At 38.7% G+C, this 21162-nt stretch overlaps 3 protein-coding genes across 8 annotated transcripts in view; 2 read left to right on the top strand and 1 right to left on the bottom strand.

Moving 5' to 3' along the window:
- KAT2B (lysine acetyltransferase 2B) overlaps positions 1–13768 on the top strand; it is a 45375-nt gene extending 31607 nt beyond the window's left edge. For 2 of the 5 annotated variants that reach the window (XM_054190284.1, XM_054190285.1), the window contains exons 12-18: positions 2407–2517; positions 4170–4313; positions 7131–7245; positions 8000–8036; positions 8380–8443; positions 8541–8625; positions 11730–13768. In XM_054190284.1, the coding sequence (XP_054046259.1) occupies positions 2407–2517; positions 4170–4313; positions 7131–7245; positions 8000–8036; positions 8380–8443; positions 8541–8625; positions 11730–11923 (750 nt within the window). In that variant the 3' untranslated portion in view covers positions 11924–13768. Of the gene's footprint in view, positions 1–2406; positions 2518–4169; positions 4314–7130; positions 7246–7999; positions 8037–8379; positions 8444–8514; positions 8626–8721; positions 8925–11729 lie in introns of those variants that run through there. The other 3 variants (XM_054190287.1, XM_054190286.1, XM_054190288.1) reach the window with 3 other exon arrangements.
- Positions 13769–14996: 1228 nt separating this feature from the next.
- Positions 14997–20369, bottom strand: SGO1 (shugoshin 1). 2 transcript variants are annotated; one of them, XM_054190290.1, is made up of 9 exons: positions 20245–20369; positions 19504–19646; positions 19227–19423; positions 18782–18886; positions 18226–18290; positions 17914–18065; positions 16454–17320; positions 15797–15968; positions 14997–15555 (listed from the first exon to the last, which is right to left on the bottom strand). In XM_054190290.1, exons 2-9 carry the CDS (start codon positions 19637–19639, stop codon positions 15414–15416), a joined length of 1836 nt encoding a protein of 611 aa, XP_054046265.1. In that variant the 5' UTR covers positions 19640–19646; positions 20245–20369; the 3' UTR covers positions 14997–15413. The 2 variants fall into 2 exon arrangements, with proteins under 2 accessions (XP_054046265.1, XP_054046264.1); XM_054190289.1 differs by lacking the exon at positions 20245–20369 and adding an exon at positions 19784–19854.
- Positions 19878–20672, top strand: LOC128905105 (translation initiation factor IF-2-like). Its single transcript, XM_054190588.1, has 2 exons — positions 19878–19939; positions 20054–20672. Exons 1-2 carry the CDS (start codon positions 19878–19880, stop codon positions 20670–20672), a joined length of 681 nt encoding a protein of 226 aa, XP_054046563.1.
- The last annotated feature ends 490 nt before the right edge of the window (positions 20673–21162 follow it).

The following is a 21162-nucleotide window of genomic DNA, read 5'->3' as shown; positions in this document are numbered from 1 at the left end:
AGCAAACAAATCTGACCTCTCAGAGTGCCTCCTAGGATGCATATGCACACATAACGCACAGTTTCTTCTGTTACCCTCTGGGTGCCTCGCTGTATTACTTGACTATTTCTGAAAATTTGCCTTCCCACATTTCTATCTGACTAAGGTAACCCCTACCAGCAGATAACTGAGGAAAAACTAAATGTTCACACGTGTGCAAACTGCCTGCTCTTGGGAAAGATAAATTCCTATTTTAATTCAATTTGCAGGTAGAGTAAGAAATATGGGTACTGTTTTCCTTTATATGTCATATTTAGAAGTTGGATTGTTTTTGAGATAGTTTGATACCATGTTACAAAATTATTTGAAATTTTACTGTACATGGCTTAGTTTCCTTTTAGGATTGTTAGGCTTTGGCAAGTGTTCGTGAAAATTAATAAATCCGTTGAAGGTTATAAAAATAATAGGTCAGTAGAAAATGTTTGTGGTAATCGCCATCATCATTGCTGGAATTTCTTCGAGACACAAAGTTGACATTTTTTCTCGGAGATGAGATGCTTTAGAATTACTGGAATGAATTGCAATGTTTCAGGTGTAAGTAAAATGTCAGTCCCTCATACCCTGTTCCCTTCACCCTGCTGATGAGAAGGGAAGCGAGGAGCTTGGCTAGCTGACGTACTGCTAGCTTGCATTTAAGGAATACATTTTTCATTCAAATTTTTGGTTCAGGATTTTCATCCTCTTCAAAGAATTTGAGAACTCAAACTTGCAATTAGAAAGTATCTTCATTATCTTGAGCACTTCTGAGTTCTAAGAAATGCAGCACCCCTTAACATGTTGTCAGTGGTCAAACCCCTTTGTATTTGATGCCGTGCATGATGTGTGCCACTTTAACAAGTGAACATACGGCTTTAAGAGCTTCCTCAAATTCAGAAGTACTTATTTTTTACATATGAGGCCTTAATTTCAAATATGAGGTCTGAATATGAGGTGCTTCAAACATTCATTAGCTGGAAAGAAAGGACTAACGCACAAAATTTTGTACCTAGAGAGGTAGTTTTTTAAAGAAAACGTGCCACTACAAAATTTTTTGTATCGAGCTTTGGCAATAACCTAACTTGCTTTCGTCTGGCTATTTCCGTGTTTGAGCCTATTAAATTGTGAATTAAATCAGAACTATCTATTTTCTAATTTATTTTTCTGACTTATGTATATAACTAGAAATTCCCCCAGTTTCCAAGAACAGAGTACCCAAAACCATTCCCTGTCTATTTCTGTAAGCGTCCAGTTATTCTGCATGCTGTTAAAACTGGAAAATATGCTGGAGCAACACATTATTATTGGCTTTCCTGTCTGTTTTATATTTCTTCATTTCACAGCAGAAGGGGAAGCTTACTTGGAACTGTGAATAAATGGTACCTTTTGTTTACTTTGGGGTTGAATGAAAATGGAAATTATTCCTGTGTGCAGTCAGAAGGCGTAGCTGTTTATTTGATTGGGGACTCAGTAGTTTTCTGATGCTTATTATGGTAATAACTTTCACTATTCCCTTTTATGCCCTATGATAAGTTCAGATTATAAATCCCTCGAGGCAGAGGCTGTTTCTGCTCCAGGTGCACAGAGTGCAGTAAAACAGAGATCTCGTCTCAGAATGGGTTCCTCTAGATGGAGTCATTTTGGCATTGCTACTGCTTTGCAGTTTTGAAGTGATATGGCTAAGAAAGGATGCCCTATTATTACAATATATGTAGTTTTATTATTGGGGAAATATGTGACTATTAATAGTTAATATCTAACTTAAAAGGAAGAAAATAATGGGTGCACCTTGAATTACAACTTCCAGGACAATGTACCTCTTTAGAGCTATGCATTACCCCTAGAGAGAGTCTAGGTGTTGGTCACTTTTAGATTAAAAGTCAATCAGACGCTAGAAGCCTCAAGGCAATGGCCTCAAATTGCGAGAGGGGAGGTTTAGATTGGATATTAGGAAAAATTTCTTCAGCAAAAGGGTCATCAAGCATTGGAACAGGCTGCTCAGGGAAGAAGTGGTTGAGTCTCCATCCCTGGAGATATTTAGAAGACGTGTAGATGTGCTGAGGGACGTGGTTTGGTGGTGGTCGTGGCAGTGTTAGGTTAACAGTTGGACTTGATGATCTTAAAGGTCTTTTCCAACCTAAATGATTATATGAGTCTAAGCTGTGATATTTTGTGTTCCCTGATGGGTCACAAAGATACCCTTAAAAGGCTGAAAAAAGTTTGGTCTTGAGTACACCTCACCAAGTTTGTTATGAGAAAATCTTTAAAACAGGATCTAGATCAAAGACTGCATTTTGAAAAACAGTCTGTAATAACCCTTGGTCCACAGTTTCTAGTACGTGCAGTCCCCAGAGGCTTTGTAATGGCTTTTTCCTTGTATGTCTCACACAGGGTTATGGGACTCACCTAATGAACCATCTGAAGGAGTATCACATCAAACACAACATTCTCAACTTTCTCACATATGCAGATGAATATGCTATCGGCTACTTCAAAAAACAAGTAAGTTGATGTAAGAAATTACTTGGTGCAAGAAGTTAACATCTAGCAGGGATGAACTAAACAACTAGACTTGATAAAGTGGTTGGATAAAATGTATACTGCAGTTTTATGTGTATATCTACAGAATGTGCTCTGTCTTCATCTTGTGTGATGATATTGGCTTATAATGCATTTTACTTCGAGGGAATCATCTCGGTATAGGTGCATAGCCTATAATTTGTCAAGTCTAAAAACCAGTTGAATATGGGTTGGTTGCTCCTTCATTCATTCACTTCCTTCACTGATTCTAGAAGAAGTACCAGAAGAAGGTAGAAGGTCCAGAAGAAGGACCAGACATACCTTCAGCAGACTAGAACTTACCTGACCTGTGGTCAACAGCTCCTCCTGATTTGAAGCATGAGGTTCAAGTTCAGGAAAGATTGTGATGTCTAATCTGTAAAATAGATGTGATAAACAGTTGTTAACTATCTGGTCAAGATAACGTAGTGAAGATAGAATTGGACTCTTCTCAGAGTTGTACAACAATAGGACTAGAGGCAATGGACACAAGTTGGATCATGGAAAATAATAACTAGATATAAGGAGATTTTTTTAAAAAATTATTTTTTTTTAACCATAAGGCTGGTGAGATACTGGCAAATGTTGCCCAGAGAGGCTGTGGAACCTCTGTCCTTGGCAGTCTTCAAGAGCAAACGTGGCCTTGAGCAACCAGATCTGATGAGACCTGCTCTGAGCAAGGACAGAGTTAGATGAATTTCCTTAGTCCTTCCAGCCTCAGCTTTTCTATGATTCCAAATACAAAACTGGTACAATTTGCTCTTTGCGCATTCAAAATGAATAAAACGTGGGCTTGAGATATTGCTGTCAGATCTGTGCAGACAGTCCCTTTTCACTTCTGAAATCACCCTTCCCCGATTTGAAGGTGCGGTTCTCCATGTGAGCCTTCTCTCTCAAGCCTTTGACTGTAAATTGTGAAGCAGAAGTCCTGGTTGGGTTCCTTATTTTTACTGAGGTTTCATAGATACCACTGTAACAGAAGAATGAAACAGTGGGAGTCCTGCACTGCTTTTTATTGTCTTCGTTAATACGTTTGTGGGTTTGTTTTTCACTTAACTTCTGAACTGTATGAAGGCTCTAATGTAACTTTGGAACTTTTAATAGGACTTGTTATCTTTTTTTTTTTTTTTTTCACCTGAAATATGGAAATAAAAGAACCAACAAGAAACATTGGTTTTTTTGGCTATAAAATTACTGTTATCTTTGGACAAAGGCCTCCTAAACTTGAACAGTAATTTTCCTTCACTAATGACTAAAGGACTGGCATGCATTAATGTTAAAATATATTTTTTTTTTGAAAAATAACCAAACAAACCCAGTCAGTTTGACTACAGTAAAAATCTTTTCCTCCATCTCTTTGTCTCCCTTATCTCCCTTCTCTTCCTATACATATAACGAGTTAACTATTCTTGTGTTAAGTGACTGCCATCAGAAGGTGTTTGTAACACAATGAACCATGATCTGTTACTCTTTCCATTGTATTGCCTGTGTTTTAACATGCTGGTGAATTTGGTCATAAATCGTCATCCCATTTCATTTAAAACAAATGTAAAAGCAAAATGGTGTCATGGCAACTTGGGTTTTTTCTTTTTTAGGGTTTCTCCAAAGATATTAAAGTACCAAAAGCAAAATATGTTGGCTACATCAAGGATTATGAGGGTGCCACGTTAATGGGATGTGAATTAAATCCAAGGATCCCCTACACGGAATTTTCTGTCATCATTAAAAAGCAAAAGGAGGTAAAGGCTGAACATTACAATTCATTCAGATATTTAGAAACACAGTTCAGTAAGTGCAGGTTGGCTTTCTTCCTTGCTTTGGAGCTTAAAACATTGGAATTTATATTTTTATTAGTTGGAATTGTTCTTTCCTGCAATTCTCAGTGCCATAATATTGCAGTTGGGGCATTCAATTCTAACTTAATAACTTTATGATAAAAGACGTGTTGAGAAGTACTGATATTTTGAGCAGTATTTCATAGATAAATTTTATCATTGTAGATGATAACTAAGCAAAATTTTGTGAGATTGATTTGTTCTGCAGCGTTCTCTCCACCCACCCTTCCAAGACAGTAGTGTTCGTTAGGTTGAATTTTCAATGTGGTGTTTGTACTGCATGTCCTGTATTTACTTGAGAGAGAGATTATTCCTTTTTCTGCCAGTGTTTTAATGTACAAATCAAGGGTGGGCTGTCTTAAATTCCAGCCTGTGCGTTTTTGGAGTTTGTGGGATGTTCTTTACTTAATCCATCATAATATTCCATATAATAAGGCGGTTTATTAGCAAAATAATTAAGATGTTTCCAGTTGTGTTTAAATACCTTCCTGGGTTCTTAAATAGAAATTACAAGGATGATTTGTTCTTTCAAGGTTGGTCAAATCTCATGACTTCTTGTTTTGTTAAAACGCTTCTTTATGGAACAATCATTTTCTTTCCAGTAGAACTATTTGGCCCATGCTTGCAGAAAGACAGACAATACCTGAGTGCTATATATTTAGTTTACAAGGTTTCTTAACTTATTGGGAAAGTTTTGATATGTCCATACAGCATAGATCATCATTTTTTTCCCTTTCATTTGTGCTTGGCTGGGCTACTCTTCAGATCACAGTCTACCTTCCCCCCAGGGATGGGCTATTGTCAGGGTGGGCAGATAATGGACGTGTCTCTTGTAGCCTGTTACATCTCAGGCGTGCTTAACTGCAGTAATGCAGTTCTCGGCCCAAACCGTCGACATGTCATTTCCAAAAACTTAAGTTAGATTTTAACATAGTCATTTTGGGACTGCTTTATTAACATATGTTATTTTGCGTTCTTCACTCTCTGATTTGGTGTGCTGTCCATTTTGTTCCAAAGCACTTAGAGATGCTCCTCTTGGAAGTGAAGTACCTTGGTCCTCCAGACATCCCATATATATATAACCATATATCCCCATATATATAACCCCTTGTTATAAAGCAAGCTGTTACTACACACTGATCTATGATTACTGGTGTATCTTCTCTGAGAACAAATATGTACACTTTTGGAAGTGCCTCTTAGGATTGCCTGTTCGGCACTCGGAACACGGGTCAGGCTTTTCATTCTCCCTGTTCCAAGTAAATATAGAAATAGCCCTCACAGTCTGCAGTTCTTTGAAGACTGTTCACCTGTCTGCTCAAATCAAAAGCAATGAAGATGATACCTGGACATAATTAGAATTTTGCATGTTGACAGTATGGGTTATGTACTGATTTGTTTTGCTGCTGGTATTGGCCAGACTGGACTATTCTAGTCCTGTCTTTTTAGAAGTGAAGCTTTTCATGGGATCTAAACTTTTATTTAAAGAATTAGGGTATGTGCCTATAGCTGCTAAGACCATGTCACCCAAGACTGGGCACGAGTCACACAGACCACCGTTTCTGAGTTTGCACTGCCTGATTGGTAGCTAATTTACAGTCATTCTGAAAAATATGAAAAATCCCTTTATGCAAACTTTGTGACCTGCTGACTTGTGAGTAGTCAGTGTTACTGATTGAACAGCTTGTTTTAATCAGGAAGAGCCACTAGTTCCTAAATTATAAGAAGGGTTTAAGCTGGATTTCACAATTAGTTTGAAAGTACCTGGAATCTCACCATGGTACTGTCGTGTACTGTATTTCTCTTAACATTTGTAACCTCTATTGAAAGTCTGATTTTCTTCTTTTCCTCTTCTTTGAGAGAAAGTACTATGTGTGGGGGAGTGAAAGTCCTTAAAGATAAAAATATATCCATCTTTATTATTTCCAAAGAAAGTAGCCTCTCAAACTGTGGTGATCTGAGTGGCTGCACATTTGTTTACTCCCGGTAATGAAGTAAGCCATTTTGAAAATGACATATTCAGGACACGCAAAGCTTAGGTAAGCGTCTAAGTGTGTATCAAAAGCACCAGAGAAAATTACTTAGAATTGAGGTAATGAGATTGCAAAGCAGAAGAGAATGTACCTCAGAACTGGGAAAGCCTTTTCTGGCATTTACAAGCAGAGCAGACTATCAGTTCCAGAGTGGTGTCATTCCGACTTCCTTGAGGGAAAATCTTCAGTGAGAGCAGCTCTGACTGATATCTGAGCAACTCCTACGTCTCCTGTGGAGACCTCAAAGTGAACAGATATTTCTAAAATTTTGGAATATGAACATATACGTGCATTGAAATATGTGCATTTAATATATGCCTTGAAATATCTGACCCGCTGTGCTGAAGCAGTTCGGAAACACCAGCTATTGGAATTAGAGTCAGTTCCCAAACCTACTTCCATGGATTTTCCTTCCCTACCTCCGCTGCCATCTTCCCAGGAGCTGTGCAGCTTGTGATGACTCTTTTCTTCCAGATTTGTGCCTAAATAGGCAGCTGAGAGACTTGGTAGCCTCATCCGCAGAGTCTGTGCTTGGCCAGGTAGCTCACCCCTCTTACCAGCTTCAGTGGATCTATAAGGACCATAAGATTAGGAAGCGAGAGTGTTTCTGTTCATCACAGTTTTGCATTCATTCTCTGCGTTACTTTTAAGAAAGTCAGTTATTGTTTTCTCTGCTGCTTTATTACAGATCATTAAAAAGCTCATTGAGAGGAAACAAGCTCAGATACGTAAAGTTTATCCTGGCCTTTCTTGCTTCAAAGATGGAGTACGGCAGATTCCTATAGAAAGCATTCCTGGAATTAGTACGTATCAACCTCTTTTAATGTAGAACAGAAGCAGAACAGCCCAAGAGAGGTCCAAGACCTGAAATGCTAATGTAGTCACATATTTCTTTTTGATTAAAATGTAATTGTTTTGGTCTGCTGATTAGATTTTTGTGAAGATTGTTGTGCTTCTATTACAATTACTGTCTTCAAGACTTCCCCAAGGCATACTACGCCGATCCTCTTTTATGTACATGTGTGTAATTTTATTTATATGTGATCCCTCTTTGATTTGTATCATGGTGTAGTCGGCAATTACCCTCTGGCACCACTGTCGTGCACTGCACTCCTGTACAAGGATGAGTTCCGTGCTCAACATGGACTTAGAGGACACAAAACAGAATTAGAACGTTTGCCATCTTTTGGGGGCTTTTTTTTCAACTGTGCTTTTCTGCAATTTATTCTCTGTCCCTAGGGTGTCAAATTGGATGACTTCAACATCATAATTCTTTACAGAGGTTGTGGTAAAATATGTATTGAATTATGGAAAAAATGTGTATTTCATGTAGGAACATTTTAGAATCTTTTCGGCAGTCTGGAGGGAGGCATGTAGGAATTTGAATGGGGCTGTAGGCTAGATGGTTGTGTTATTTATTAGGAGCAGCTTTTATTAAAACAAACCCATTTTGCCGCAGCAGTGCTGAAATGGCTTATCTTTTAGAGTTGCAATAACTCAGTTAATGTTTTGACCTGCTGTAGTTCCCATGTAATCTCTCATCTTGTTGGTGTGCAGGAGAGACTGGCTGGAAACCAAGTGGAAAAGAAAGAGGGTAAGTGCTGCACAAAGCAAAATGACGAAGCAGTCTGGAGATTCCTTTGAGAAAAGTCTTAAAGCAATGTCATTTGATATTTCCTTCCATCCATTGGAAAACATAAATAATCTGCAAAGGATGGTTCTTAAGTGGATTTGCTTGGGTTTTTTTGGGTTTTTTTTTTTGGAGGGGTGGGAGGTGTTGGGGTTTGGTTGGGTTTGTTTTTTTGTTTATTTGTTTTAATTTTGTTTCTTCCATAAAATGCTTGAAACTTTGGAGTTGCTTTTAGGTAAGAAGCACGTCATAGGAATGAAGATACGGGATTCAAGCTAATCTTTTTGTATTCGTATTTTCTTTCAAGTAAGGAGCCCAAGGATCCAGATCAACTTTACAGCACGTTAAAAACCATCCTGCAACAGGTGAAGGTGAGTGCTAGTTCTAGTTTACCTTCTGTAAAGATTTTAAAATGATTTCTGATATAGAGTTTCCATATTAGATACCTTACTTTTTTCTTTACCAAAGAGCCATCAAAGCGCTTGGCCCTTCATGGAACCTGTGAAGAGAACAGAAGCTCCTGGATATTATGAAGTTATAAGGTTTCCCATGGGTAATGCCATTAACATTTTTTAAGTATAGAGTTTAAAAATCTTTATAGCTGGAGACATAGCAGATAAATTGTAATTGGGTTGTTTTATGTTAAAAGGTAGATATTACTTGCAGCTGAATAGCTTGCAGCTCTGAAGTGCCAAGAGTATGATGCTGTCGTTTGAAATTTATGACTGCTTTGTGACCTTTGCGAAGCATCTACAGTGTGTACATGTGAAATCTTAGTATGCCCTAGGGAGCCCTAGCGAGCTCTTAAACGGCGCAGTCAGCTGGAAACGTTCTGGGACCGAGCTGGTTTATGTGAGTTGTGCCAATGCGTTCTTGTGTGTGGTACCCGGTCATTGCAGATCCTACTGCTATGTTTAAAAAAAAAAAAAAAAAATCTCAAGGCAAACTTTCAGGAACGCCTGAGCATTTTAATTGCTTTGAAAAAGAGGTCTAAGCTTTCTAAATCATACAGAGAAAACCTTTTCAAAAGTACCAGGGTTTTCTAATTAAGTTTTAACGGTTTGCTCCAATTTAAGTTTAGGAAAATGCTTCGTGCAACTGATTGTAAGATAACTTTTATCTTTGTATTTTAGATCTGCCAAAGTTGTCAGAGGTGGTTTTTATTTATTTATTTATTTATTTTTATTTTTAAGTCAGGCAGGATTACTTGCAAAGGGAAGTACGCAACTACTAATAATGTTTTTCTTTGCTTGTGACTGCTGGGTCTTATAATTTCAATGATGATTCAGTGCTGTTCCAAATAGATGCTTGTTTTGATTTGTATTGCAGCAGATTTGAACCTGAATCCTGCTTACTACTTCATTGTTTATGCAATACCCACCTCCATCTTTCTGATTACAGTTTCCGTACCTTTTAATGTTATTAGAGAATGAAGTACAAGTTCACTGCAGGCTACGATCAATCAGTTTCTCAGAGAATAAGAGACTTTGCATAGGCTCCTAGCCTGTGCGTACCAATTTGGCTTAATGATTTTTTTTTATAAACAATTTATAATTTCCAAATAGTAAATATACTTGTACTTTATAAAACAGCAGACGGCTTCCTGTATCCGTGACACAAATGTATTTTCTAGCAATGAAGAAAAAGAATTTTGACATCCTCCCGTGGAGTTTTCTCTGCTTTTCTGAGCAGAGGCTGGATCTAGATGGCTATTTAATCTGAACTGTGGTTACAAAGAACTTAGTGTCTGGGTTGGCAAACCCGAAGTAGGAATGTTGCCTGTCCTTTCCTTGTTCAGATGTGTTCCATTGGAGGTGGGGGCGGCAGCTCTCATTTTAGGATTAAGCTGAGGTCTTTGGTTTAGTTTTGCTTTGTTTTTTCAGCTCCGGAACCCAGCACAACTAAACTGCGTTTTGGTTCATGGCCAACTTCTCTCTTCCTCCAGCACGCTGATACTGTACAAAAATCGCTCAGATGTAATTTCAATTAAAAAGAAACAGCATTGTCTTTTCTTATGCTGTCACATGCAAAATACAACATTTTTCTTTACGTTTGCACACAGCCTAAATTGTACAATATTTTAGAGGTGTGGCTGTAGGTTTTTTTGGCTACGGCTCAAGGTCAGTTCTGATGTGTAACAACTTTTTTCTTGGTTTAAGTGCTCTTTCAGCTGCTTATTTTCAAGAAATACTGTTTGGGTTTTTTTTTTTCCCTTTTCATCTGCAATACAAAAGCTGTACAGCTGAGTGACAGACGGAGCCAAGCTTTCACTGTAGTTAGAGGAGAGCAGTTTAACTGACCAGCCGGGCGATGTTTGCTTTAGGGTGAGCTGAACAACTTTCTCAGTTGGATAATATAATTAGGCTATGGACATCTAGTGTAGAGGTAGCACCTAAATTGCGGATTTAATGGGAGCTGAACGAGCTTTTGCTTTTGGAAAATATTGTGCAACGTTAGTGAATGACAAGCTATATATCATTGGAAGAGGTATTTGAGAGCATCCATCAAAGGTTTCTTAAATAGTCCCCTCTTGGCAGTTTGGCAGGTATTTTCTCTGTTTTACCAAAGTCAAATCTCCATTAAAAAAACTAAAATAAAACCCCCAAACCAAACCAAAACAAAAATACCCATAGCTGTATTTTTAAATCTTAATTTTTAAGGTTTAATGCCTTTGCATTGGAGGTCTGTGGTCTGTGCTTTCCTTGCAATACTTGTTGGCAGTAAGTCTTCTCTGTTTCAGCTGTTTCTGTTACACAAAGGTGCTGCTGAAGCCTGGCTCAAGCAGTGCTTAAAAAAAAAAATAGTTGTTAGAGCATCTGAGGTGAGAAAAGTCAAGGCACCCAGCACCCCTCCCACTACTTCTGTTCCTGTACTCACTCCTGGAACACTTGTAATGCAGACAGAAGTTTTAAATGCCTGATAAGAATTACTGGGAAAGTGACTGTGTGGAGAACACTGAGGTGATTTATGTATTTTATGGATGATTGATTTTAGTATAAAGGAAGGCATTTCTTAGACAATGTTCTTGTAAGTAAATGTTTTGTGTGATGCACTGAAAGCAGGAGAGATCTGTTCTCACGTGACTTAAAAAGGGATACATAACTATAAACTTTGAAGATGTAATTAAAATATATGTAGAGTGTGGAACAAATTTAGTCTTTTTTCAAAGCTGCAAGTACTGCTTGTAGTATAGACAGATGTCTCTGCTCTGCTCTGCTCGCACAGAAGTGGAGTTTTTAGATTAACGTACGTGTTTTGTGATGTTTGAATCCTTTGCTTCTACACCCCTAAGGCCCCCTCCAGCAGAGCTGACAACAGCTTTGCCTCACGGAGCGGTGAGAGGAGAGTTAGGGACACCTGATTGATACCCACAGAAAATTCAAAGTACCATAAGAACACAAAACAATGATGCTTTAGTCTTTTAAAGGAGAAAAAATAAACTCTACACAAAATCATTCTTACAGCGAAATATTTCTTAGTTCCAGGGGCTCAGTTGCTGTTGAAGCTAAAAAAGGGACTGCGCCTTAGAGGAAGGCAATTAGGAATTCCAAATCCTGGCTTTGCCAGTTCGTGTTAGACGACAAATCAGTCTAAAAGGATATTGCATACAAAAAGTATTTGAATCAAACGCTGTTAATCTATTTTTCTTCTGTACAGATCTCAAAACAATGAGCGAGCGTCTCAAGAATAGGTACTACGTGTCTAAGAAATTATTCATGGCAGACTTGCAGCGAGTCTTTACAAATTGCAGAGAGTACAACCCCCCCGAGAGTGAATACTACAAATGTGCCAATATACTGGAGAAATTCTTCTACACCAAAATTAAAGAAGCTGGATTAATTGACAAGTGACACTGTCTTTTTTTACAACCAAACAGTGTGCCTACTTTACGGGCAGGGGAAGCTGTTATATATCTGAGTTGTGGGACTTTGAGGTTTCAAGAAACTTCTGTTTAATACTTAGCACTTTTAAAAACCCTTTTAGTTTTGCAAACTTGTATTATACTGAAGTTACAAAAATTATTTTATTAAAATGCTTTATAATGTATTTAATTACTGAAAACTTCTTTGGTGTGCCCATTACCGTATGTTCATGGTAAGTTTATCAGCTACAGCCTCAGAAACCCCACACAAAACATGTGGGAAATTGCACATGTTTGGGAATATGAAAAAAATTCCCAGACAACGGATGTTATAGCTTACTTAATGCAGTACCTATTTGATAAAGTTTTATTATTTTTTTTTTCCAGTAAAAAAGAAAACAGTAAGGGAAAACAACAGTTGGGGAGGGGGGTTCTGAAACACTTGTTTCTTTGTAGAATCTTTTTATAAGATATTATTTTTTAAAAGAAACACTCAGCTGGTTGAGAAGCTGTGAGAGCGCAGCCAGTTCTGAAAAAGGACTGCCTGTAATCTTTGCTAGATGCAAGTTTTTCTATTCCTTTTGGGTTTTGATAAATATTTTACCTGCAAATTGTAATCTCATAACCACTATTTAAAAAAAAAAAAAAAAAAAAAACCTGGCTAGATGTGTAACGTCATAGTGACTTGGCTTATGCAGGACATAAGTACCCAAAATACCTTCAGAGAATCTAATTTGCCTATACTAGACAATTTTAATTGGCTTAGTAGAGTTAAGGTTTTGATGCACTTCATGATCCACCCTATTTACTACTCTTCCCTGAAAAATTCTTTAGATTATTCAGCAGAGATAAGACTATCATATGCAAAAGAAATCAACATATGACAGCTTCTAGCTTTATATACTTGGCTCTGTGGTAAACTGGATTTTCTACCAAGCTTTATTGTAAATGCTTATTATTAACTGTGATTATTTAGACCCAGGAACATATTAACATTTTACAACTCGTGTTAGTATATCTTCAAATTGAGCATTTATATATATATATATATAAAATATATATATTTTGCTGCTTACACTACATTTAAGAGGTACACCTAACTTCCTAATGGAGAACAGAACAGGCCAAAAAGTTGTCACTTGACATTTTCTAATTAGTTTGTAACTGTAACTTATAATTGCTTTTGTGAAAAACAGATTTAACTTTCATTCCTGGTGTTTTATATTTACAGATGTTACACTGGTAAAATTCAATAGTTATAAGACTGAAAAAATAAAACCCAACCCAATCCTGTGCTGTGTCAAAGAATATTTTCCTGCAGAAATGCCTGTGCAACGTTAATTCACAAGTCGATTCAGCAAGTAGATGTCAGGAACTACCTGGAAATAGTAAATGTGGTACACAAAGTATTCAAAATGTTAACACTAGACTTGCCATAGTGTTTTGTATGAGATTAGTCTGACCTACATTTGGATCTATAACAAAGGTACAGTGAGTATTATTTTTTTTTTTTAAATAGCCAGTACTGGATGCTATAATCCTGTTTTGTAGATTGGGCCGACAGATGCGCCTGTTAAGCTTGGTATCCTGTGAAATTTTGTTATTTTTCAGAGTAGATTTTCTTATCGTCTTTCAATCAGATTGTCTCTTCTATATTGAAACATTTGTTTTCTAATTTAAGAATTAATATTTTCATAGATACTGTGCAATAAAGTTATGGTAGGATATGTGGTTTTGCAAATGCTTTAACAGCTGATGAACTTTACATTTGTAAAATTAATATATTGTACTGGTACAGAATAGTTTTAAATTATATTGTACAAAATCCTACTTATTTCGGTCTCTTTTGTCATTAATTAGTTCTTGCACTATAAATATATACACTGAAGCAATTTCACAACGGAGCACAGTGAAGGTACAAGGATGCTGTCAGCGCATCTTCCAGGCACACTAGAAAATATGCAAAAAAGCCTTGGGAGTTCACAGGGAACATGGTGTGCGGAGCTGAGAATTCAACATGGAAAGCTGCGACCATTCCAAATAGCATTCCCAGCTCCATACTAACTGAGCTACAGTGCTGTTACTCCCATCTCCTCAACAGCTCAAACAATTCTTTGATTTAGCTGTTCAAGTTTTGATTTATCACCTCAAAGCACGCTCGTGCTGTTTTCTCTTTTTTGTCTAGTGGAGTCCCTTATTCACAAGACACCATGTAGATAGATAGGAGCAAACTACAGTCCACGTTGAGCTTGTACGTACCTACTGTCACCATGAGGTTACTTAGATGAAGGCAATTGGGAATTCCAAATCCTTTTATTATTACTGTTGAGAGAGCCATGTAAGAAATTATCAGTAAAACTGTAATTACACTATACATTTTTATTACAGAAAGGGAGAGGTCTTACACCTATTGAAGTGAGACAGGCAATCTCGCAAGACAATGAACCTGTATTTTTGTAATTTCCCGTTATTTATTTTCAATATAGCTTTACTTTTTGTATTCATGTATCCATTATTAGTACTTCTTAAATGTTTGTCTAGCAAAGAAAAGCGAGCTTGAGTGCTCTACAACCTTGAAATATTGCTGGACCATTTATAACAGGATTCTTCCAGCATACTGCCCATTGTGGTACCAGTTCAGAAGCGGCAGAATACTTCCCCTGGTAAAGATACTTGACAAAGCAGAGCCAAAATAATTATGAGGTCCTGTAATAGTGGTTTATTTTACACTCCACCAAAGCAGAGCACTCTTTGCAACCTTCACTGATAACCAGATAGGAACAAAGGAAATGTAAGTTTAGTACCAACCAACCCTAAATTGCTACTTCTAAGAGCTCCAGCTACATAATCAAATTACAACTGGCAATCTTGCCTCTAAGCAATGCTTATGCTACATAAGGTGGGGGAAGGAGTACAGTGGCTTACAGTATGGCCACAGCTGACACTACTACCCTTGAAGCAAACATGGAAACTGTGCAAAAAATAACAGCCAACTCCAAGCTGTTTCCAAACACCAAGACATTTATTATGAGCTTCAATATGAAACTACAACCATTACATAAACAAGATCTGTACAAACATTGTTACTAAAAAAGCCACAAAAACATTTCATCCTAAGTGCCTGGAGTTCACCTTTGCCAAACACTGTGAGATCGAGCAGGGTATAAGTCATAAAATTACATCCACCACCTTTTTCATCAGGTATTTCTGATATACTCACAGATTCATGATGTAGGGATGTCTCCTCTCAAAAGAGCTTGTATGAATCACCTTAGTTATAAAAGTAGTCCTGTGTCTTCCTTATCATTAATAACAAGTCACTGGATTAAAACCAAGACACCTTAATTTTATATCCTTAATATTAGACATGTAGAAATAATTGCACATTTGTATAAGATACTGTGCAACACTGATTTCCTGGATGAAAGATTTCCTTTCTTCACAGCATGAGCATGGTTCTGCTATCATGGCTGGAAATCTCAACGACAACCAACAAATTTCTCATTGTATTTTGACAGAGATTCTTTCTTAAGAGAACAGCGCCTAGTATCCTTTTTCTGCTTGAAAATTGGAGAGCTCAGAAAATTCATATCTGTAAATGGATCTCCTCTCCTGAGTTTCCTGTTAAAAAAACACCAACAAAAAAAAAGGCAAAATTGAGTTTTCTTCCCCACATCACTTAAAACATTAACTTTCACCTAGTAAATTGAATTTCACATGAACTATCTTGTATTACCAACATCAGACCCCTCTTTGAATGTTTTGCTAAAAACTTATTTCCAGTATTTAAATAAACCCCTCAAATCCTACATTTGATTGAATATCATGAACTTGATATCAAACTGGAGAGTAAGACACCTACCCTGCGATACTTGGTTCTTTATAGCTCACAGTAAGAGTACAGCGTCGCTTGCGTTTAGGAGATTGTGGTCCTTCACCTTCTGGTACAGTAGTTGCATTCCCAGTGCTGGGGAGCAATGAGGCAGTATTGGTAACATCACTAAGATGACCACGAGATGGCTCAGAAGGCTGCCCTGGGAAGAAATTAGGCACACTTAAGACAATTCAGGCAAGCTAGCTTAAAAGAGAATGTCAATAAACATACTAGGTGTGAAGTAACTCTCAGATATAACTATTATCTTCATCTTTCCACTTAAGAATACGTAAGAGGGTCAACATGTAGTCAGGATTTTAATTTGGAAAACTAAATTAACACTAAGCAGTGCCAGGCAAAGTGTGATTTGTTATTCCACTTCTCTATTTCTACTCTTGTTCTCTTTTTTTCTCAGCTTTAGTACATCATTAAACACACCTAAAATACAGTATTAATTCATTGTTGTCTTTAAATTCCAACTTCTGCTGCAGAAAAAAAGGCAGACAGAAGAATTAATCTAATGATTTTTATAACATTATTCTGCCTGTATTTATTAAAAACACGAAAATAAAAAAGCCTAAATGCCTTAAACAGTGCTATCTCTCGAGGAAACAAAACCAATTACAGAACACTTTCTACACTTACTAATAGACTTGTCACTTGATTTATTGCTTTCAGTCTCTTTTTCATTATGGAGTTTCTGCTCACGCTGTGCCAAACATCTTTTAGACCTTGGCCTTGCATGGACTGGTGATGTATCTTTGTTGTCCACTGAACTTTTCCTTTTTTTCGATTTACTCTTGTAAGGCTCGTAGAGGCTATCATCTGAATCTTCAGTAGCACTTGATTCGTCAGTATTAGTTTCAGATAAGTCATCTTTGTCATCCACATGGGTATCTGTGTCATTCACTGGGTCATTCACCTTATTTTGTCGAAAAGGTGTAAGATGGATACTCTCTTCAAAGTGAAAGTCATAAGCATCACTGGAGCCACCCAAGAACTCCAAGTTTTCTTTGGAAGCCTCTTTACCCTGTCTTTTTTTTGGTCTTTGTTGTCTGGAAGAATTTTTAGGCCATTCCAGTTTTCCCTTCTGATGCTTCTTTTTCCTTGCTTGAGAGTTTTCTCTGCTTTTACGCTCATGTTGTTTAAGATCAGAATTATTGCTTAAGTTGAACTGTGCAGTTTCAGAATCCATCCGCCTGAACACCAGCTCTAAGCCTAACTTGTTTTCATTCAACTGAGAAATATCTGAATTTATGTTTTCTACAGTACACTTCTCTAGACTTTCCTCAAGTCTAACTTCATCCTGTTTAGAAAGCTCTCGTGTTGAATCAGGTGCTTCCGAATGGTCCAAGACACCAGTGCAAAGTTCATCGTGATTTCTCATCTTTGAATAGCGACGCCTTGTGGACACACTTTTTGGTAACACTTTACCAAATCCATTGTCTCCACTTAAAGAAACATTTTCCAGCTCTGACCCTGTGTTGTCCAGACGAAAATCAGATGTTTGCCCTTGTAATTGAAGAGGAAAAAGTCATATTAAAGCTAAACAGTAACAATCTAGAAAGGTTTTAAGCAAATTCTGAACATGTCAGAAATTAAGACTATTCTTAGAATTTTCTCCAGATTTGTATAGACCAGTATTTAGCAATGAAGATTAAAGATAAGCTCTTTTCAATACAGCTTCCAGACAGAAAGCAGTTAAGTATACTATATGAGGATTTTCCTCTAAACTGTTCTATTTGGAAAGTTATCTTCAGGTCATTTATTTTTCTGAGTATTTTTCTTTGTTAACAATTGTTGATTTAATAAACGATAATAAACAACTGAAGATGACTTTACTCTGTTGAACCTTTTGGTAGATAATGAAACTAGATTGCAGGTATATAGAAGATAAAGCATTTTCAAATTCCTCCCCCATTTTGCTAGGCATCTTCATCCAAAAAGTTTACCAGTTATCAACTTTAATTATCTAACCTTTCTGATAATAAGTGGAAAATTACTTGACAGTTACTTCAAAAGTAGTAATTACATTTTAAACTTATACTCACACTTTTTTTCCCCTGATTCAGACTAAAGCAACATCTGATAACTGATTCAGTTACCTTTATCTGGAACTATTTTGATTAAGGAAACGGCATTGTCAGATTCCTCGCAGATCTCTGACACAGAATGTGCCAACTCATTTCTATCGCTATCAGCCTCCATCCCACTTGGAAGTACTTGATCATCTCGGTCAGCACACTGTAGAAGTCCTCTAGAGAAAATACCAAAGGTAGTATTTACTGAATAGCAATATATTTTATGACAATGAACTACTTCATTACATTGTATTTCTTACCTTTTTCCAGACAGAAAATTAAGCTTACTATAAAAGAAGTTTCAGATATAAATAGGTATTAATAAAAGATACTTACAATGAACGTATTTGTCCTACGATAGTGGAACTATTTTCAAGAACTGAAGAAAGCACACTCCAATTCTGTCAACAAAATAAATCTTACTGTGACTAAATAGCTGAAACAGTCTTGCACCATATATAAGTTTTAGACATCAGCCAAGTTACCCACAGAAAGGCAAAAGAGGCCCTTGACTGAGGGAGACACAGAGAGGCTGGCTAACACAAAGTGCTGTAGGATCTCACATACTCAGCTCCTGCAAGTCAGCACATTCATCCACCAGCCCAATTTTACAGAGAGCAGACGGGGGAAGGAACGGCAAGGATGGTACAGGGAACAAGACACATATCCATAAAAAATCAGGTTGCCCCTACCACCTCGTACTAGAGCCTCAGTCCCACTAACAACCTACTACACACCCCCAGAGTGGGACCCCGTGTCATACTGACAACTATGGGACTAGTCACACCCCCAAATTAAGGCTCAAATCTCAAAAGCTACATGCATCTCTGTTGGAAAGAGTAAGGGAAAGAATTAATAGAAATCCTGATCCCCAAGAGAAAAAGGTACTTACTACACTTGTGGAACACAAATTCTTTGCTGGGGCAAGGAGATCAATTGAGTTCAGTAAATTCTCAGAAACTTTTGAAATTATCTCATTCAAGGCTGATAGTCGATTCTAATGGACAAAAGAAGAAAAATACTGTTGCTGTTATATTCTGGTATCAACTACCAGTATAATAGCTTCTCAACAGCATTATGAGATGAATAAATTCTGAGGATACCTGTGTCAGGTACCTTCAACTGTGATTAAAACACATAAAAATCACAGAATATAGATTTTAATTAAAGAAGAAAGAGTAGCCAGAAAAAAACAGATTAGGTGAAAATATGAGACAATTTGTTCTATATCTTGAGTTATTTTTTTGTGAAACATTTAAGATCATAAAGAGATCAGTGGATTGGCACAGATTCTGATGTTCAGCTTCACTAAAAAATAAAGTTATTATTAAAAATACCTCAATAAATCCTTGTGCTTGCTTGAACCTAAGATTTCTTTGCAAGTCAAACATCTGAACCTTCAGATCTTGATACTCTTTCTTTAATTGAAGAATGGTAACCTCAGCATCCCTCAGTTTGAGCTTTTCTTCTTGCAAAGCCTGAGCTAGAGCTTTGTTGTTTGCTTGGATGCTCTTCATTTGCATGGAGCTGTTGGCTGCAACATAACAGTGAGTATTTCAACATGGTTTTAAAAAAAAATATTCTGAAAAATATTAAGATACTTAGTCATCTTACTTGCTATTTTGCACTTTGCAGTGGAGATCTGGCTAATTTTACCCAACCTTGTCCATTTCTGATTTCTTTTTTCTTTCATTCGTTCTTTTATATCATCCAGAGTGTCTTTGAAGGGCTTTTTAAGGTATTTAGCCATCTTCTACCTTTTGAAATATAAACGGTGAAGAACTCATTAAGCTAGTGTTGCACAACGCTCCCCAATGCAAGAAAAGGCACAGAGAAACAGGAGTAAAGCTTATGGCATTTTTAAGTTGCATATACACACACAGAAGAGACTTACAAATAGCAAAAGACATACAGCTGTAGCCATTTTCAAAACAGTTTTTGCAGCGTGGCTACCATCGCTATTTCCCATTACGTGAACCGCAAAACACATGGTGTCCACGGCGAAGACCAGGCCAAGGCCTCCAAGCGCTGGCATCGGGGCAGTGCGGCGGTTAGCGGGAGGGTCCCTGAGGCCTCAAGGAACGGGAGGGTCCCTGAGGCCTCAAGGAACGGGTCCCCAGCTCCTCTAACTCTGAAGACCCTCAGGACACCCACCCCTTCCCAGCTCTGCCGCCCCCCCCACGCCCCGCATCGACCAGCGGTCCCTCCTCAGAAAGGCGTACGCACCCCCGGGCACCTCCCACAGACGGCCGCGGCTAGCCCCAAGCGGAGGCGATACCGCCCCGGCCGCCCCCCCAGGCCCCACCGGCAGCAGCCGGCTCTCACCCGGCGCCCCCCGACAGAGCCCCGGCTTACCTGATAACGGCAGCAACGGCTGCTTGCGCGCTCAGCCTCAGGACGGGGGTCGGGAGGGTGGGCCGCGGCAGAGCGACCCCGCGCGCGGCCGGGTGGTTGGCACCTCTCCGCCGGCGTTCAAAATCCACCGCTGCGCCCGCCCATTGGTGGGGCCGGCGCGTGGCGTCACGTCCCGGCCTCCGCGCTCATCCGGGCCTCGCGCCTGGCCCCGCCCCCCTCCGGGTGGCACCGGAGGCCCCTCCCCGCCCCCGGCAGAGCCAACAGCTGAGGCGGCGGCTACGCTGAGTTGGGGCAGCTTTTCGGGGGTTGTTGCGGCTGTTAGCGGTCACGGCTCAGGGCAGAGGCGCCTGCTGGGCCCTGTCGTGTCTCCCCCGGCCAGACCCTCGCCCCGGGGAGTGCGTTCGCCGGCACCACCTCAGCTGCTGTAGTAGAAGGGCATAGAGGAGCCGATTACTAAACAGCAAAATGAGGAAAGAAAACCCGTTCATTTTAGGTATTGTACATCCAGCAGTTGCCCGTGCAGCAGGCAGCAAGATGAGTCTTTCCAATTCCTCCTGGAAAATGCTTCTCATAGAGTGTTCCTAACCCCTTCTGTTGAGGGAGCTGGGGATGTTTAGCTTAGAGAAAAGGAGGCCAAGGGGAGACTTTATCGCTCTCTACGACTACCTGAAAGGAGGCCGTAGTGAGGTGGGGATCAGCCTCTTCTCCCAAGTAACAGGCAATAGGAAATGGCCTCCATTTGTGTCAGGGGAGGTTTAGATGGGATATTAGGAAAAATCTCTATACCAAAAGGATTATCAAGCACTGTAACAGGCTGCCCAGAGCAGCGGTAGAATTGCCATCCCCTGGAGGCATTTAAAAGATGGGTAGATGTGGTGCCGAGGGACATGGTTTAGTGGTGATTTTCGTCAGTATTAG

Source organism: Rissa tridactyla, chromosome 2 (assembly GCF_028500815.1).
Source record: "Rissa tridactyla isolate bRisTri1 chromosome 2, bRisTri1.patW.cur.20221130, whole genome shotgun sequence".
In the NCBI taxonomy this organism is placed as follows: domain Eukaryota; kingdom Metazoa; phylum Chordata; class Aves; order Charadriiformes; family Laridae; genus Rissa; species Rissa tridactyla.
The sequence above is the reverse complement of the archived record's forward strand: the minus strand, read 5'-3'. Positions and strand labels throughout refer to the sequence as shown.

What these genes read in the sequence shown, in the direction of transcription:
- LOC128905105 (XM_054190588.1), top strand. Translation starts at nt 19,878, where the DNA reads ATGGTGTCCACGGCGAAGACCAGGCCAAGGCCTCCAAGCGCTGGCATC. An exon ending in GGCATCGGGGCAGTGCGGCG is followed by an intron (nt 19,940 to 20,053) that starts GTTAGCGGGAGG and finishes ACCCCTTCCCAG; the next exon opens with CTCTGCCGCCCCCCCCACGC.
- SGO1 (XM_054190290.1), bottom strand. Translation starts at nt 19,639, where the DNA reads ATGGCTAAATACCTTAAAAAGCCCTTCAAAGACACTCTGGATGATATA. An exon ending in TGCAAAGTGCAAAATAGCAA is followed by an intron (nt 19,424 to 19,503) that starts GTAAGATGACTA and finishes GTTATGTTGCAG; the next exon opens with CCAACAGCTCCATGCAAATG. An exon ending in ATTTGTGTTCCACAAGTGTA is followed by an intron (nt 18,291 to 18,781) that starts GTAAGTACCTTT and finishes TTTTGTTGACAG; the next exon opens with AATTGGAGTGTGCTTTCTTC.